We start from the raw sequence: 19052 nt of genomic DNA, 5'->3' as shown, positions 1-19052 counted from the left end.
TTATGTTCTAACAATTTTGAATTGAGTTCGTTTTTATTTACTAAAAATAAAAAAATTTAATTTTTTAAACTAAATTAAAAATTATCATATATCTCATTTTTATTTTTTTTATTTTTTTTTATAATATGTATCATCTTCTCACTTTAAATTTTATTTTGGGAAGGTCCTAAAATCCTTTTTCTCTCCAAAGTATTTAGATCAAACGGTCCCCAATTATCCTTTTCTGCAAAGGCCCACTGGCTAGCTAAAGCCATGTGAAGTAAACCCAACCCACAATTATATTTGGGCTTTAAAGCATAGCCCAATGGTACATTAATTATTTTGAACCTTTTAGACTATTGTTTGCCTTTCTGTGTCACTAATTTTATAGCTTCATATTGTTCTACAATTTCAATAAAAGAAATCTTCAATGATAAATCTGTTTTAGTTAAAGACAAAAAAAAAAAAAATCAAATTTAAGATATCTATTTAAACCCATATTGACAATGGCATAATAATACTTACTAAGTTTTGACACTAACTAAAATTAAAAAGTAAAGTTTCGATTAATAAAACGGATTAGTAAGTTAAGAGTCTTTGCATCGTATTGAAGCTTCAATTGAGCTCGAAATCTTCATTGATATTCAAAAGATAAATAAAAATTCCATTGTAATAAGAAATTCGAAATGATGAGAAGAACTTTTATCATACTATCTTATTTTATCGAACAAGACCTTAATCCCAAAATTTGATTGTAATAACTGGAGATATATGCAGTTCATAAACTTTAGATAAAAAGGAACTCTATTAGGTTAGATATCAGCATCCAATGTACTAAGAATCTATCACATGGGAGGGTCATACACTATATTTCAATATAAAAATTTTTATCATTATAGTTTCAGTAACAAAATCAATCCATATAGTACAATTACAATGACAATCCAACAAAAAGTAGAAATCTTGGATGGTTCAACTTCAATCTCATTGATAACCAAATTCCTCCAAGACAATCACCCCCTTTCTTTCCCTTTTGAGAATCCTTTGATCTTCTTCTCTCTTTACCTTAATATAACTAGCTAGCCCTTAAGCTTGATCTTTTTCATTATAATATATAATTAGAAACCTAACCTTTTTGACAAGCTGACAGATATGAAAGGACAAAGCAACCCACCAAAGGTAGGGGCCAAAGGCAGATTCCCTTGTTGAAAAGAATAGGAAATTTGAAACGGGAATGTCCTATAATAATTAATAGTTCCTAACTTTAATAGTTGATTAGTTGGGGGAAGTGATTAAGTGGATTATACAAATGTCTTTAGTGAACTCTATGCTTTTTTAATCTCTATGCTTAGTTGGACGTGGATTTAGTTGTGACTTTAATAGGTTATTCCTTAATAATGTTTTATTAATAAGATCTGTCAAAGTTAATTATCACAAAATTTTGATATGATTCAATCACTATTACAAGATTTTAAGATAATTCTTATAAAAAATTAAAATCATCAAAATTTTATATCGGGGCCTTTTGATTACCTAAATAATTAATTCTTAATGTATATATGCATAATCTTAATTTTGCGTTGTTTTTTAAGAATGAATCTTTGATGTTAGAGTGGATATATAACATGATTTGAATTACGAAACCTCACAAACTTAAATTAAATAGATTGAAATAAATGCAATATTAAAACTTGGGACAAAAGGGATTGTTACTAACTAGATTTATTAAAAGAAAAAAAAAACTAAAATTTTATGTCACAAATAATATATATATGCAGCTAATTTTGTCAATTAGGGTTGAACTTTGCTAATCTTAAATGTTGTGAATTGAATTGAAACATAATCCCTAGCTAAAAACTTTGTTAAACAAATTAAACAAAAAAGATTATATTGGCAATATACTTAGATTTGATAGCTTAAGATTTTATTAGATTATATTAGCATTAAATAGTTCCCAATTTCCAATTTCTTTTAATCGTTGCCATTTGCAAAGAAAACTTTTTATAAAAAAAATCACAATACAAATAAATTAAAATAAAAAAAGATTGCGGGTTTTGAAATTCAACCCCTCTTGAAGGGTCATAAATATCGTGTAGATTAAATAATTCATAAAAATCATAGAAAAAGATCGATTATTACATTATAAATTTTGGGCAATTATTTTCCCATTGGAGAGTTCAATAGGGAATTAAAATAGTAGGGAAATGCCCCAAAAGAAGATAAAAGGATCCCAAGAGGAGGCCAAAGTCTTCATGATAATTGCCAAAGCCAAAGACAATGAAAACAGAAGTGCAAAAATGCTTTATGTACCCTACATCTAGGTACTTGTGGGTCCATTTAATAATACAAACACATTAACACATTGACCTTACTTTTCCCGCGAAAAATAAAGTTAAGATTATATGATCATATATAAATTATCATTTATTATATTAATATACTATAGTATTGAAAAGAGCATATTAAAATAAAGTTTTAATTAATAATTTAAGAACTTTAACATTAAAAAAATCCAAGAAAGAAAAGTGTTTTGTTGGTATATGAACCAGCACAAATTTGGCCGTGAAGAGAGGCTTTTTTCTCCTTTTTATTTAATAAAAAAATCTTATTGATCAAAGCAATTTTCATAAATTAAAAATAGGGATATTTTAGTATTAATTATAATGGTTAAGTGACTGACAAATAAATAAATAAATATACAGCTTTGGGTGTAAATTGAGAAGATTAAAATTTTTCTAAATAATCACTAGTAATTAATGCTAAACATTATCTTTTTAACTTTTTTTTTCATTTTGAAATTTTATCGTAAAAATAAAATATTTCAGGTTAATTTGATTCTCGAAAGATTTGGATTACGCTAATCCTGATTTTTTTTCTCTGAAATGAAATCAAGTTAGGGATATATACAAATAAAAAATTTAAAAATAAAACAGAGAGAATGAATAAAGAAGAAGATAATAAAGAAGTCTTTTTTTTTTTTTAAAAGATAAAGATAAAGAAAAATCTGAAGTAGATAATCAGTTATTGTTATGTAGAGATAAATAGGAATTTATTCTTTTTTATTTAAAATTATTAAAATTTAATAATTAAAATTAAAGATTTGGCAAGAATTCATCCATTGCTTTGGTGCTAATCAAAATTTTATCTTTAAAAATGGATTAAAACAAAAGGGAATGAAGGAAAAATGTTAAAAGAGATTAGACCAGCTAATTTGATTAGGAACTTAGATTCCAAGAAATCCACTTCTTTACAACTCCTAGACATGACCTAAAATTACTTATATTTAACTATAATTAGAAAAGCCTAATTAATTATTACATATTAAAAAAAAAAAAGCCAAAGATGAAAACAGCTTGGAATCTTTTTCTATCTCACAGCCACAAACCCTTTCTCCTTCCTCACTTGGTTCTTCAAAATTCCTGCAAAAAACCCCATAATATATTTATTATTAGTTACTCAAAAAAAAGCAAATAAAAGAAAATTTTTCACATTTATTTTTCCAGAATTTTTTTTTTTCTTTTTAAATTACTAGAAATATATATTCTTTTGTAATGGTATGAATAAAGAGAAGAAGGAAACTGACTATATAATCAGACATGCTCAAGCATTAAAATCCAAAGCTGTTTTTATTCTCAAAATAATAACAGAAACCCTTCTTCAATTACTACAAAAATCAAATTTTAATAAATATTAAACACCAAATATATATATATATATATATATCTTTCACTTAAAAACTGAACAAATGTTAAATATATATTTTTTAATTAAAACACAAATCAAAATTCCAGCAAAGGGTTATCTTTCATTGTGTAACCTGATAGATAAATGAAAAAATAAAAAGAAAAGATGAAGGAAGACATAGATTTACCTTGAGGTTTACAGTCAGGGGGTTCTTCAAAAAGAGATAAAGAAAGTTGTTTGTGAGCAACACCAATGTCAAACAAAATGAGACCAGATTTAGGGTCATCAACAATGATGTCTTTAACAGGTAACCAAAGGAAGAGCTCTTCTTGGGTTAACCCAACAACTCCAATGAGGCTTCCATAAGTGAGGTTGGCCCTTACGACACTGTCAAAAAACACCCTATTTTCATACTTGGTCAAGCATGGTCCATCCAGGAAAACTTCAAGGGTTCCATTCTCTGAAAGTGTATAGGATTTCACTTCTTTTGGAAGCAGCCCGGCTGGTAAACCTCTTGAAACAAGAAGATCATGGATTGAAAAATAAGAAGAAAAAGAAAAGGGCAAAGAAAGCCAAAACATTATGAAAAAACAAATCAATTTTGTTAAACAAACTCTGGTTTTGTTGCTGCTAAAATATTCCATGGATGATACTCAAAATGCATAGAAAGATGGAAAAGAGAAAAGAGAGAAAAAGAAATAAAAATGAAAAAGGAAAGGCTTAAGAGGCAATGGGTATCAGCCAGTTAGGGGGAGTTGGAAGAAAAAAAAGGCCGAAAACACTGTTTTTAAAAGGGTGAGAAAAAAAGTGAGATGACTCTTTTGTCCTTGGTTGGTGAATGAGGCCAATTTACAAAGGAGTGGCTTAATTTAGGTTTAATTAATTAATTTTCTTGTAATTTATGGCCTAATGAACATTAATTGAATAATAGGTCTGATTTTTTTAAAAGATTTTTTAATTTGTTGGTTTACTTGTTCTTGGGTTAATATATCTGTGCTAAGTGGTCCATTGGGTATGATGTGATCTTGAATTATTTGCATTATTTGTCTTGTTTTTATGTGCATAATTGTTGAGTATTTTAGGGCACAGAATTTGGCATGTTTGTCATGTGGAAGTTGGAAAATATCATCATCTTATATCATTTATGAAAATTTAAAAGATTTGGGCCAGATTTATTACATGTTTTTTTTCATTGTTAATTGAACTAAAAATCATACAATTGCACCAAATTCTTTGCTTGTTGTTATTTTTTCATTTCCTTCAATGGTATATGGTTCTTACTACATTGTGCATCTTGATATGAGCTTTGAATGGATTCAATATTCAACGTTGCAAACTTGTTCATAGTTCTTAATTCAAAATTAACATTTGCAAAAAAAAAATATAAAATAAAATCTATTATAACATAATCAAATAATATTATATTATTTTCGTTACGTTTTGTTTTTGATTTACATGGTATAATATCGGATCATATACAATTTTGAATAATCAAATTTGTGATAATTCCAAATTATTTGAAAGATAATTATAAGATAATTTTATCTAAAATTTTTTGTAATTATTAGATTTTAGAAAGATTTTATGAACCAAATAAAATCTTTTATACTATTTTAGAATTTGCTTTTCTTTTATCACAAGCAAAAACTCAAATAATTCACACAAAAATGGGTCCCCTACCAAATTGTTGCATGGGCAAAAGGATCTATCAATCTCAATCTTTCTTGTTCAGATCTCATCACACAAAGGACAATGCTCCAAGGCAAGCAAAAATTGTTATCAAAAACCCTAACCCTAATGATCACGAACTAGGGTTAATTGACCATGAAAGGGTAATTTGGTCAAATCAGAACTCAATCTTAACCTTGGATTGTACAGCAACACTTTGAAGCATGTAACGGTTGCATCTTGCATGTTGCAGTCAAAAAGACAAGAACTCTCAAAGTCGCCCATTTTGTCAGAGTAGCAAATGAAGGGTAACCATGTCATTGCAACTCCATTATTCAGATTCTAACATTTTTTTATTTTTCCAGCCAAAAATAAGCTAGGCTTAGATTCAGCCAAAAATCATTGCCAAAAATCAAGAATTTTTTTTTATCTGACAAAAGTAACAAAACAGATTCTTTATTTACCTTTTTGCCACTTTTGGAAAGGAGAGGGGGGACAGTAACCTGAATTAAACTGGACAAAGTTATTTGTTTTTTTTTTTTAATTTCTTGAAGGGTAATGATTACATTACAGTCGGGGGACCTAGGGTAGATGACCCAGCAAAATGATTTGACACACGTGGACCAAGAGTGACTGGCAACTTGGCAATGCCGGTTGGTCAGATGGTCACGAGCAGGATTGTGTTGAAGGGATGGGTCAGGGTAAAAGCAGGTTGCCAGTTGGGAATTGGCCCACTTGTGGGACATGCACGTCCCCACGCGTGACATGTGCGTGACCTCTTTCTATCATGGAATCTACTGTCCCAAAGGTTATCACTCTTTTCTATTTTAAATAAAATAAATAATTAAATTCATTATTTACCTCTTAAATTATTATTGTATTGATTTATATTTGAGTTAAGAATTAGTAACTTAAAAACATAACATGGGAATAAGATATAAAAAATAATAAAAATTTATGAAAATGACGTTGTTTGATAAAATTAAAAAAAATAATTTATATTTTTATATTAATATAAATTATATCATGTAATTTTCATTTAAAATATGATACAAATATATAAATTATTAATATATTATATTATATAAATATATAAATTATTATGTCTAACGTGAATGATCTTTAAATTATAATAAAACGTTAATGTTTACAGTTTAAATAAAAACTAATTTTATTTACAATTAATGTAATAATCTTATAAATTTTTTAAAATTGTTTGAGATCATCATCTTTTTAACAGTGCTTGGTTTTGATTTTCTCTATTTTTTTTTTTTGAAAGAAGACAGGATTTGCTCTTTATAAAAAAAAAAAAGAAAAAGAAATTAGATTCTTTTTCATTTATATTGGTTCCTCAACAAGTAAAGGATTCTTAGTAATAGACATCTTCCAAACTTATCCTTTTGAATAACAAAAGTCATATAAGTAGATGAGATTAACATAAATAAAATAGCACTAGTACTTATCTTTGTCTTTTTAGATGATTTTAGAACATTTAAATTGAGTCAAGAAGACATAGGAAAAATTACTTCATACACCATTGAGATTAAAAGAATTTCACATATTATACTTTAAATAATTAACAAATTTTTATGCTAAATAAAAAAAAAGGGTATGTGATATTATTTTAAATTTGTTTATGGAGTATTTAAAATTTTCACCTATAATGTATGAAATAATACATTTTTTGGTGTATAATTGTTACTATGCAGTATGCACTATATTTTTTTATCAATATTTAAAACATAATTTATTCATCGATGTTGAGATAAAAGGCTTCCAATGTAGTAAAATTAATATTTTTTTTCATATTTATAGAATTAATTAATATATATAAGCAATTTTCTATAATAAACTTTAACAAACTTGCAATTGTAATTAGCTAGGAAGCTTGACTTATTAAAATTTATTCTATAAATAAAGTTTAATAAGCTTCTTAATTATTATACTATATGAACATATACCTAGCTAGCCAGCACATTTTGAATAAAAGGAAAAGTGCTTTTTCTAATATTCTCTTTGTTTCTTTTGGCAAAAAAAGAAATTCTCTTTGTTTCCAAGAAGAATATTTATCTCTTGTTCCTTTATTAGGCCCATCAACTTTCACACAAAGTCAAAGAAATTTGAGGAAAAAAAAAAGATGAGTTCTTAAAATATCCCAAAAGAAAGTTTGTAATTTCATTTTTATTTTTCCTCAAATATGTTTCTAATTTCTTTATTTTCTTTTAAATGATATCTTTTGTTTTTATTTATAATATAATAAATAAAAAGTAAAAGAATTTACCAAAAGAAATCAATAAAGAAAGAGATTGAGATCTTAAAAAGAATAGTTGTCCATTCAAGCTACCATACCAATTTTTATCAAGGCAAACATAACTAGAATTAATCAGACAAAAATATTTTTTAAACCCATAGATGGCTTTCCGAAAAAAAAAATTTTTTATTTTCTTAACAATTTTCACTACTAATTAGAGAAACATACACAAATAACCATCAATTGAATTTGAAGCTTTTGTCCTTTCATGTTTTCATTTTGGTTGACTTTTGCTACACTAACCATGTGAAATAATCAGTTGGCTAAATCATGAACTAGGGAGAACATTGGGAACACTGTGAAATGGGATTTCAACCCATTTTCCAAGCACTAAAAATAGTAGTATGTAATAAAAAAGCACATGCTTTCATCTAATAGCAGTCAAATTCAATCATGGTCAATTGAATGTAACTTTTTTCTTTGATATGAATTCATCAGCAGATTTAAAAGAGAAAAAAATCAAATCCGCTCTTTAAACAGAAGAAGCATACGATAACTACTAAATCAAATGTTCCAATGCATTTATGAAAAGAGTTTTAATAACTTTGCCAGTGCGATTTGGTGAAAAAGGTGAAACAAATTGAGCATGCAACATGAAACATTAATCAAACTTATGAATAATGGTCTCAGTTGTGGTCAATTCTCCTTGAAAAAAACATCATGCTCAATCCTTCTTATCAAAAGACCCCATAAAGAAAAGGAACAATCAATATTTTAAGTTGATCTTCAAATAACACAAAAAAAATAAAAAAGTGGTGTTTTTTTCACTTGCAATGTAATCAATGACAGTCTGAAAATTTGTTGTTAGGCACTAGGGAATATCTTGTCATTGTTGCTTTCTCTTTCTTAAATCATCTACCATTGTCTCTTATTCTCCCTCTCACTTGTTTTCCCTTTCCATGAAAAGGAAAAAGGTGAAAAACGAACCCCACGTTGAAACCTGTTGGCTAATGAGCTAGACATGGTCTGACCACGCTCTCAAGTCATCAGTCAAGGGTTCAAGGAGGAGGAGAATGACCAGAAACAGAGAAAATGAAATAGAAAAAGGATACCATAGATTAATACTTGTATGGGTTTAGTTAGATAAACGTTTTGGCGTGAAGATTAAGTGAATTAATGTTTGCTTTTGTTCAACTTGAAGAATAATCCAAATTAAAGTCGATCCTAATCCTAATCGAGTTGAGTTTAGGATATATTAATAAATCAAACTCAAAGATTAATCAAACTTATTTCTTCAAATAAGTGTTTTAATCTTTATGTTGCTCCGACTGTTCATTTTTCATAAAGTATCTGTTCGACATGGTTATAGAAGTGTGATCCTTCAAATATATAAATAATTTGAATGTACGGAGTTGGATATTATTACCCTATCCAACACTAACCCTAAATCAAGTTTTAAAAATGAATTTGATATAATTTGAATTAACCAAGTTGGAGTTTGATTATGGACATTTGATTCATGAAGATAGTCATATCTATTTCAAAGATTAATTATGCTATAAAGATGTTCATATGTATGAAAAATTTTTTGTATTCATTTTCACCGAAAATGCAATCTAAAAATTTTTGTTTTCTTGAATGAGGGTGAGAATAGATTAGGGGCAGAAGATGTTGAATAATGTTCTTAGTTGCCAATGAGTTCCAGATTCAGTCAACAAGTAGGCTTTTAGTGCTTAATCTAGTGGTAGGACCCTAATCCCATTTACTCTTTTAATTTCTTCAAAATTCAAAGCAAACGAGTAAGGATGGAAAATGAAAATCCACCACCACACTATTCCATGATCGGCTGTCATCAAAATTTTTTTCTTGTTTACACTTAGAGCAAACATGAGATTTCATTGGACTATGATCATTATTTATAGCATTGAATGTTAGTCTTAATTGACAATCATTTGAATTGAATGGTGGATAGGAAAAAGCGAGAGCAATTTCCAGGGAGAAGTTTTGTCAATGCTTTGTTTACCATATAAGACCTTGGATTGCAAGGAACATGAAGCACATTTCTCGGTTGAGTCAAGCAACTTCACTCAGCAGGTTTGATCCAAGTTCTCAATTTTCCTTCGAGTTTATCTTCATATTGATTTTCTACTTTTTTTTTTTTTTTTTTTGTGAAGGTGATCATTGACATGTTTTTCATTCCTTTTGATGTTTTTTCAGGTATTAAGTTCATTTGCGTTTGATACAATTATTATATCTGAAAGCTATATCTGGGTAATTTCTTGAACTCATCTTCACCTTGATATGTTATGTTATCAATTTGCTTCAATCCACAAAAACTTAAAATTTCAAGATTTAAAGTTAATTCAAACTAGAGACAGTCGATCCAAGTACTCAAAGAAATTTTAAAGAAATTTCTATGCTGATGTTATGCTCAAAATATATTCTGAGGTTGATCATCCATTTTTAGGATTCAAAGCTCAATAAGTTCTTGCATTCATCTTCACGTTAATGTTTATCATGTCAAATTGAATCAAAATGGGTTGAGAATGTTAATGCTTATGTGCATTAAAACATGCTACTCCACAAAGAAAATTATCAAAGTTACATTATCAATGGTGGTAGAAAGGATTGATGAAAATGATTTATTACATTTGATGACATTAAAGCTCTAGTACTGCAGAATTTTGCAGGGTTAATAACAGAAAAAGATGGCAGATGCTATCATAGACGTTGTAGCAGGGAAGTTGATTGATGCTCTGAAAGAGCATAGTGGTCGAATACTTGAATTTCGAAGCCAGTTCACGGAGCTGAAGACGCAGCTTGACCTGATGAAGTCCTTTCTTGCTGATGCCAACAAGCTGAAAAGGAAGGAGGAAACCGTGAAGACAACTTTAAGCATGATCAGAGAATTGACTTATGATGCGGAGGATATACTGACAGATTGCTTGCTTAGAGCTGAATACCAAGAAGAGTTTTTTCGATGCAACACTTTCCTTCCCCATAAGATGATCTTTCAGCATCGAACGGGAAGAAAGCTTAAAGATATTAATGGACGGATAGAGAAGATGCAGAAGATCCTGAACACATATTTCAAGACGATTGGACAGCAGAGTGTTCATGATGATGGTGGTAGTATCGTTAGGAGGTGGACATCACCAGCTTTCGATGAATCCACCATAGTTGGTTTGGCAGAGGACACGAAGAAGATTATAGGCTGGATTCTTCCTATGAAAAAACAGTTACACCGAGTTGGGATTGTGGGGATGGGGGGGTTGGGGAAAACAACCATAACCCAGAAGATCTATAACAATGACCTGATCCTCGAGCGATTTGAGGAGAGAATTTGGGTATCAATATCTCAGACTGTCAATGAGGAAGAGATCATGAAGACCATGCTGAAGCAATTGGGAGAAGATACTTATGGACTGGATATGGGTCAAATGCTGCCAAAGATTAAACAAGCACTTGATGGCAAAGACTATCTGATAGTGATGGATGATGTCTGGAGTGCTCATGGGTGGTGGGAAAGATTGCTTGCTGGACTACCCAAGAGGGAGGGGCAGAGCAGTGCTATAATAATCACTACAAGGAAAGAAAGTGTTGCCATAGAGATGGGGGTGGAGAAAGCTCAAATTCACCAACCCCGAATACTCAATGAAGAAGAAAGCTGGGCGTTGTTCTGTAGAATTGCATTTTCTTCAGAAAAGGAAGCAAAACAGCACTACGAGTTGGAAGAGCTAGGGAAAGATATAGTGAAGAAATGCTGTGGACTCCCGCTGGCTATTAAGACTGTAGGAGGCTTGCTGAAATCAAAAACTCTGTCAACGGATGTTTGGAGACGGATTTGTAAAAATTTCCACGATGAATTGGCCACTAGAGAAGGTGAAAGCTCAGTAATGGCTTCATTACAATTGAGCTATGATGAGCTGCCTACTCGCCTGAAGCAATGCCTGTTATGTTTCTCCATCTATCCAGAGGACTCGGTGATAAGTGCTGAGCAGTTGGTTCATTGGTGGGTTGGAGAGGGTTTCATCCAGGGAAAGGACACCAGAACAGCAATAGAATTAGCATTTGATTACCTGTCAGAGCTCATCAGTAGATGCCTTGTTGAAGTTGTCAAGCAGAGAGGTTTTGATGGAAGAGTCTATAGTTGCAAGATGCATGATCTTGTCAGAGACTTGACCATTAAAATTGCCAGAGAAGAGGCCTTTTGCAGATTTGTTGAACATGGCAAGCAAAGACCTACTAATCAATCGCGGCGTTTGGGTTTCACGGGCGAAGAAGATGTGAAATCACTGAATAGAAAGTCAAAGCTCCGGGCATTCCTGATGATGAGCAGCTCTCCAGTTATCTTTGACAGGATCATCCCACTGTTCAGAGTAAAGTCCCTCAGGGTGTTGGATTTCTCCCAGAATAAGCTAGAAAACATTCCCATTCAGAAACTACTGCGTTGGATCATCTCCCTTGAACGCCTAGCATATCTGAACCTAAGAGGAGTTGCGGCCCTGAAGGAACTGCCACAGTTAATCGGAGAGCTCCGGAACCTCCAGCTTTTGGTTTTGACTGGATGCAACAATCTGCAGAAACTACCCTCATCGATCATAAATCTGCGGAACTTAAATGTATTGGACATAGGGTACTGTCCTATCCAATACCTCCCTCAGGGCTTAGGGAGGCTTTCAAATCTTCAAGAGCTATCAGGATTCACAGTACCAAGTGCAGCTGACAGGAATGGCTGTCGTCTGGGAGAGCTCCAAGGGATGTTACAGCTTAAAGTGCTGCGAGTAAACATAAGCGAAGAAAGTGACATTGCAGAAGAGGAACTGGCTGTCCTGTCTCAGCTCAAACAACTAAAGGTTTTATCAATCAACACTGAAGGATGTGAGAAAGAAGACATTTTCAGGAAACTAGATGGTTTGTCTCCTCCGCCACATCTTGAGGAGCTGTACCTCAGGTATTACCGTGGAGTAACCACACCAATGTGGATTAATCCCAACTCACTCCGTGATTTGCAGTACCTGTGTATTGAAAATGGAGACCTGCAATTCATGCACCCTAGCTTTGAAGGTGGCAAGACTATCACTTGGAAGGTTGAGGGTCTTTGTCTGAAGTTCCTGGCAAGGCTTGCTGTGGAGTGGGAACTGGTGAAGAGTGTGATGCCAAGAATTAGGTATGTTGAAGTTAGCCATTGTTACATGTTGAAATCATTTCCCTGCAACATTGAAATACTTGGAGTTTGGAGGAAATGAGGGAAGAGAAAGAAAAGGTGTTGATTAAGTGGTATCATACACCCAAGCTTGCAGAGTCTTTTACTCTTGAAGATTGGGACATGATCATCGTGCCCATGGCCCACATGTTCTTACAAGTTGAGTTTTTCTTAAAGAAACTAGCTGTTATATCATCAAATAATTTGCAGAAATTAGCTTCATATTAAGGCTTACTTATATATTTGATTGAATGTACCAATAATTCTTAAGATCTATAAAAGGAGTTTCAATGTTCCATTTCTTGTTTTCTTTTACCGTTTCTTTGAAACTATTTTGAAAATGTCTGGAAGAAGTTTGCCACTAACATATTTGTCATTTTCAACAGGCTCAAAACTACTAGCAAGCAAGGAATGATCCCAAAATAACTTCTTGAATTACGAGTTAACATGGTTTTATATCAACATTTCCTTTGCGTTAGCCACTTCTGACCACAATCCAAAATAAAAACTTCTTAATGAAGATCAAAAGTAATTAAGAGTCCACACACTATGATTCTCTAATAAACTTTGTTGCCATTCATGAATGCTACACGTAGTCATTGGACGATTAGCATGACCACTACTCCCAAATCCCATACTGGTTCACCAAGGTTTTATTTAGTTACATACATTTATTCAGTACATTATTTAGTTACATACATTTATTCAGTACACTAAGGCAATCTAACGATTAAACTACAAACTAAGAAAGTAATTATGAATTTTAACTATTGAATTAACAAATTTTTCATCCTTATCTCTTTCATCATTTCTACCAAGCAAAGCGTAAATGATATGACTCAAATTTGGTTTTAGCAAGATTCCTACTGAAGAATAATTCATAAAAATGAAAACCTGAAACCAAGTTTCGTTTCATGTGTATCCAATTTCAAGACTGGTCACATGAATATATCCCACACCCATCAATTAATACAGCTTTCTGCATGGAACTTCATAGCCTTCTGTCAAACCGTATTTATATCTAAAGACTGCACGTGTGCTCATATACATAAAGTTGGCCAAGAAAAGGAGCAACTGAAAACCAAGGCAATGCATCCATATAGCTCAAAGTTAAATGGAAATAAATCTTATGTGAGATCAAATGTAACCATATGTTGCTGACATACTTCTCAATTGATAATGTTTCAAATAACAAACTCATATAGGTCTATTTCTGTCTGCATAAAACTACTACAAAGACTTTACAGGGGAAAAATTATAGAACAGATAATAGTACCCCAGAACAAGCGTTCCCATAACATGCAGAATAGTGATATCAGCTTGCAAACTACCAACTATCCTTGCAGTGAAACATTGAAGAACTGTCAAATAAAAAAAGGTTGTGTGATGAAAATTAAACTTTAAACCAACATTACTAAGAGGAGTATAGACAGGTGTTTCAGGTACCTTGTCAAGATGGTGATTCCGACTGACTTGCTGCTTGCTTTGGTCTGAACTGCCCAGCAGGAGGAGGACCATCTTTTCGTCTCTCGTATCTTCTTTTCACATATTTTGATTCTTTTCTTGCTTTTGGTTGATAAGTAGGGTATTTGCAGGGAATTATTTCCCCATTGATATATTTATCACCTAAAAATCACACAAAAGCAAAAGCAAAAGCTCGTTTTATGACCATAATCTAGCCCTCTGGGGAAACGAAAAATTTATTTGCATAACTAAATTCAATTCCCAACCAACCTCCATAATCTTTGTTTTTGACATCTATGTAGGAATCAGGTAGCACCCAAAGAACTCCAGGCAATCCTACATCCAAAAGAATAAAATTCGTTTTGTCACAATAACAACATAATTTAAATAGACAACTGCCTGTTAAATCTTCTTACCCTTGAACTTTTCAGAGGTTTCTTCTGATACAGTACATTGGAACCCTGTATATGTGGTAGTGCTAAAAGCATACATGTTCTTCTTTGCTTCTTCCATGCTGTAATATAGAAAAAAATCACATCCAAGATTTTTTTATTACAATTACTAGATACACATATACTCACAGAAGTGGAATTATTGTATGTTAATTTATTACATAATAATAAGGTAGCAGACTCTTAATGATTAAACACATGCACAAAGAAAAGCCGATCTCATGCTGATAACTAAGAAAGGCTCATCCATGATATCTGGTCTTGATCAAGACTGCGGACAGCCAGAAAGTTTGCTACTATAAAGCTAGAAGAGACATATGAGTTGTAAGCCTCGCTATATGTACAAATGCAGATCAAACTGGTTAGTTAATAGACAACAACCAACTCTATTACAAAGTTTTGAGGATCTCAAAAGCTGAGGTGATAGATTCAGGTAAACAGGTATATTTCTAGCCTAAGACAAAGATTCTGCCCTAACTCCTAAGTAGCCTGAATTTCTAAGGATAAACTATTATAATGCGGTCTGAAAGTTGCTATAATAAACCAGATGAATTGCAAATTTTCTCCTCTTCACTCCAATTGCAACTTTATCAGCAACTAATGTTAGGATTATTCAAAAGCTTGCTAGCAATGACCTTGTTCAATCTTATTTCTTTCATTCATTTCAAGGCTCCATCTTTATTCATAAGTCATAACCAACTGGCCAAAACAATTAGATATGTAACCATAATAATAAAAACCCCCAACTTAAACTCAATACAATTAAACAAAGGAATTATCTTTCTATGTTTCATAAAGAACCCAGGGAAATAAACAAGCTCCCCCAGTAAAAGGGAAAAAAAAAAGAATTTTGCAGCACTAAAATAAAAAACCAAGCAAAACCGACAAAAAAATCTTATCAAAATTTGACATTTCACAACAAAACAAAACAAACCCAGAAAACCAAAAAGAGGAATATTTCAAACACTTCATAAAAGAAAAAAAACAAATCCCAGAAAAACTTGCATAAAGTTTCCATATTTTTCAGAGTTCGAACTAAATAAAAGAAAGCCAGAGAGCAGAAAGTCTAACCTGCCAAGGACAGTAGCAAGAGTGTTAAGATAAGTCTCAATCATTTGTTCTCTTGTAGGAGCAGGGTCTTTAGGGAACTCCATAACAATAAGCCAATGATTATAATCACAGCCAGGTAACATTATCGTTTCCCTTGGCTCATTGCTGCTGCTCCTCTTGGGCGAATAGTCACTGTCAACTGCTGCAGCTTTGATAGTCCGAGGAGGACGAGTTGACGATGATGATGATGAAAGGTGATGAGTCAGTGAGCTGACACGCAAAGTAGGAGGTGTAGTTAGTTGGAGACGAGTAGGAAGAAAGGGCTTTGGGGGTAGAAGGAGAGAAGAAGGGTTTAAGAGAGTTGCCATTGGAAATGTCAAAGCGAAAGGAGAAAGAGAAGAGAAAAGAGATTAGATTGTGATTTTTATGAATTGAAGGGGAAAATGTTACAGGGTTTGGGGATTGATATTTTTCGAATTTGATTTTGGGCAACGAATAGAAACATTGAGTTTGGGTCAATATATTTTTGGGCTAAAAACCAATAACTTCGTGAAACTTTGGGCTTGAGCCTCGAGGTTGAAAATGGGACTGGATTTTGCTCTTTCTGAAAAGAAATTTTGGTTGAAAAAAAGTTCGGGCGAGGGCGCCAATTCTATTTTAATTCAACTATGTGCTGTCTCCAAAACTTATATTAGACATTTGGATTATTATTGGTAGCGAGAATCGAATATAAATTTTATAAATGAAATATTTGATTTTTATTAATTTAATTAAACTTAAATTTTTTGGATTAAGGTTTGAAGTTTTCTTACTATTTAATACTTAAATTAAAAATAATTGAATTGAGTTTTTTTTAAAAAAAATTAAGCTAGGGTAAGGGTAAAATTTTAAAATTTAATTTTGACTTGATATATGTAAAATATATATTTTATTATTTATTTATTTTTATATTTATATATGTATTTTAATAAAAAATATTATTTAATATTTTAATTTAATAAATTTACTTACCACCCCATTTGGTTTTTCATATTTATTATTTTCTTTGTTTTTAAAATTTTTTATTAGACAAATTCTTTAAAGAGACAATAGATACAAAAATGACAAAACAATCTATATTAGTTGAATTTTAATTCATCATGATTTAATCGATACGAGATTTTTTATTAAAATAAAGATTAAATTTTATCTTTTTTAATAATTTAAATTAAATCAAGATCGGGTTTAAAACGTTATACCCTAACTCTCATCATGATATATAAAAGGAATATATTTTATTATTTATTTAATTTGTATTATATATATTATATTAATGAAAATATTATTAAATATTTTAATTTAATAAAAGCTATATTTATATATAATTATATTATAATTTATATTAAAAATAAATATATTTATATTTATCTATGTATTATCGTCTATTAAAATTTAACATAAAAATTTTAGTTTTCTTATATTAAAATCTAATTTAAAATTTTAAAAAATAAATCAACAATGAAACACGAGTCTAATTCTAATGTCTTAAAGTCCCTGATTAGTCTGTTCTTTTTCCATAAGAATTAAGTACTATTGACAGCAGAGTGTCGTAACGTCTAGATCCGGGGATCTATCGCTAGACATTGACTTTAGGGAGTCGCCACCAATCTTTTTTTATCTAGGTGTGATTGGCCACCTAAGGAATCTGTCCTTTCAGGGAACACCTAAGCTTAAGGGTCCCTAAAAGAATAGGTTCAGGTCTACTAATCAGAACAGGGTTCGGGAGTTCGATTACGTGTGAGGAAGGTTATAGCACCCTCACAACGTCCATCAAAAGATGGTACCAGCTTAAATTTGTGTTATCCAAAAGCTTTAAAATTTTACCAAGTAATTAGTTATTGGAAATTATTCTCAATTGACTCTAATACTTTTAGCAGAAAATTGAGAAAATTCCCTCACCTCAGGAGTATGCAAGAAAACTACTGTTTCACTTACAGAGGCTCCGTCGTCGGATTATTTAAAGAAAAAAAACAAAATCAAAATTTAGATAGAAAGGAAGGATTTTTTTTTGTTAAGGGAAAATTGATACTTTCAACTTTTCCCCAAAAATATTTTTTTTGAAAATTTATTTCCAGGAAAATTGATACTTTCAACTTTTCCCTAAAAATATTTTTTGGAAATTTGGATTTTCAAGGAAAATTGATACTTTCAACTTTTCCCTAAAAATATTTTTTTTTTGAAATTTTGTTTTTAAGGAAAATTGATACTTTCAACTTTTCCCCAAAAATGTTTTTTTGGAATTTATTTTTAAGGAAAATTGATACTCTCAACTTTTCCCTAAAAATATTTTTTTTGAAAATTTTAATTTTCAAGGAAAATTGATACTTTCAACTTTTCCCCAAAAATATTTTTTGGAAATTTATTTCTAAGGAAAATTGATACTTTCAACTTTTCCCTAAAAATATTTTTTTTTGAAAATTTTTATTTTTATTTAAAGAAAATAAATAAAAAGAATATTACATAAACCTAATCTAATAAATAAAAAAATAAAATAAACAAATAAACAAAGAAAAAAAAATTCAAAGAAAAAAAAAAAAAAAAAAAAAAACCTGGAGCGGCTCGGATCGCGGCTCGGCTCGGCTCGGCTCAAGGAAGAGAAAACGGCTCGGGGGAAGCGGCTTGGTGGCTTGGCTCGGCTCGGCTCGGCTCGGAGGGGCTGCACGCGCGGGTCAGAAAGCGGGTCGACGCCCGGGTCGGGTCGGGTTTTCGGCAAAACGCGCGGATCCTCTGATTAACTTAAAGCCAAAACGACGTCGTTTTGGGAGGGTATAAAAGGCACTACCCTCTGTTTTTCGGCAGACCGCCCCTCCTCTCTCTCTCTCTTCTTCCTTCTTTCCTCTGCCTTCTCTCTAAAGACTGAAGAACACCGGTGGGATTTCGCCGGATTCTGGAAATTCTCGCCGGAATCTGGAAAATTTCGCCGGAAGTTCGCCGGAAGTTGCCGAAAGATCGCCGGTTTCTGGGATTCTTTGCCGGAAATTGGGATTGTTGTCGGAAACTTCAAGTTTGGCCGGAACTATCGCCGGAAAATTCAAACTTCGCCGGAATTTTTGCCGGAATCTGGAAATTTCCCAGAAATTTCCAGAAAATTTTTTCGCCAAAAATTTCTAGAAATTTTTTCTCACTCCCAGACCACTCCTAAACTTTTCCTAGCTTCCTATACGCCTCCTTTTCTCTCAAATCAGTAGCTTTGCTTACTGTTTTCTGTGTTTCTGAACTGTTCCAGGAGGTGCTTTATATAGGGATTGATCAGGAGTTT

General features: G+C 31.6%; 2 protein-coding genes and 1 pseudogene across 4 annotated transcripts; 1 reads left to right on the top strand and 2 right to left on the bottom strand.

Moving 5' to 3' along the window:
• Positions 1 to 3164: 3164 nt before the first annotated feature.
• On the bottom strand, positions 3165 to 4425 carry LOC111276476 (serine protease, putative (Protein of unknown function, DUF538)). The gene is made up of 2 exons (XM_022862216.2): positions 3851 to 4425; positions 3165 to 3398 (listed from the first exon to the last, which is right to left on the bottom strand). Exons 1-2 carry the CDS (start codon positions 4305 to 4307, stop codon positions 3346 to 3348), a joined length of 510 nt encoding a protein of 169 aa, XP_022717951.1. The 5' UTR covers positions 4308 to 4425; the 3' UTR covers positions 3165 to 3345.
• A 4979-nt stretch (positions 4426 to 9404) lies between these two features.
• LOC111275748 (disease resistance RPP13-like protein 4 pseudogene) lies at positions 9405 to 13085 on the top strand (annotated as a pseudogene). 2 transcript variants are annotated; one of them, XR_016333691.1, is made up of 3 exons: positions 9405 to 9676; positions 9800 to 9853; positions 10263 to 13085. The product of XR_016333691.1 is annotated as a disease resistance RPP13-like protein 4 pseudogene, transcript variant X1 (transcript). The 2 variants fall into 2 exon arrangements; XR_016333692.1 differs by having other exon boundaries at positions 9545 to 9676; positions 10273 to 12973.
• Positions 13086 to 13888: 803 nt separating this feature from the next.
• On the bottom strand, positions 13889 to 16214 carry MORF9 (plastid developmental protein DAG). Its single transcript, XM_022861263.2, has 5 exons — positions 15776 to 16214; positions 14669 to 14766; positions 14523 to 14588; positions 14235 to 14414; positions 13889 to 14149 (listed from the first exon to the last, which is right to left on the bottom strand). Exons 1-4 carry the CDS (start codon positions 16120 to 16122, stop codon positions 14239 to 14241), a joined length of 687 nt encoding a protein of 228 aa, XP_022716998.2. The 5' UTR covers positions 16123 to 16214; the 3' UTR covers positions 13889 to 14149; positions 14235 to 14238.
• Between the last annotated feature and the right edge of the window lie 2838 nt (positions 16215 to 19052).

This window comes from Durio zibethinus, chromosome 25 (genome assembly GCF_047325235.1).
Source record: "Durio zibethinus cultivar Kanyao isolate XHJ-2024 chromosome 25, ASM4732523v1, whole genome shotgun sequence".
Taxonomy (NCBI): Eukaryota; Viridiplantae; Streptophyta; class Magnoliopsida; order Malvales; family Malvaceae; genus Durio; species Durio zibethinus.
Note: the sequence above shows the minus strand (reverse complement) of the source record. Positions and strands in the feature narration are given on the sequence as shown.

Bases quoted from the DNA above. Each gene is read 5' to 3' on its own strand.
- LOC111276476 (XM_022862216.2), bottom strand. From the start codon at position 4,307: ATGGAATATTTTAGCAGCAACAAAACCAGAGTTTGTTTAACAAAATTG. The intron at 3,399-3,850 runs GTAAATCTATGT...GGTTTTTTGCAG, and splicing joins CCCTGACTGTAAACCTCAAG to GAATTTTGAAGAACCAAGTG.
- MORF9 (XM_022861263.2), bottom strand. From the start codon at position 16,122: ATGGCAACTCTCTTAAACCCTTCTTCTCTCCTTCTACCCCCAAAGCCC. The intron at 14,589-14,668 runs GTAAGAAGATTT...TTTTGGATGTAG, and splicing joins AACCTCTGAAAAGTTCAAGG to GATTGCCTGGAGTTCTTTGG. The intron at 14,415-14,522 runs GTTGGTTGGGAA...TGTGATTTTTAG, and splicing joins CAAAAACAAAGATTATGGAG to GTGATAAATATATCAATGGG.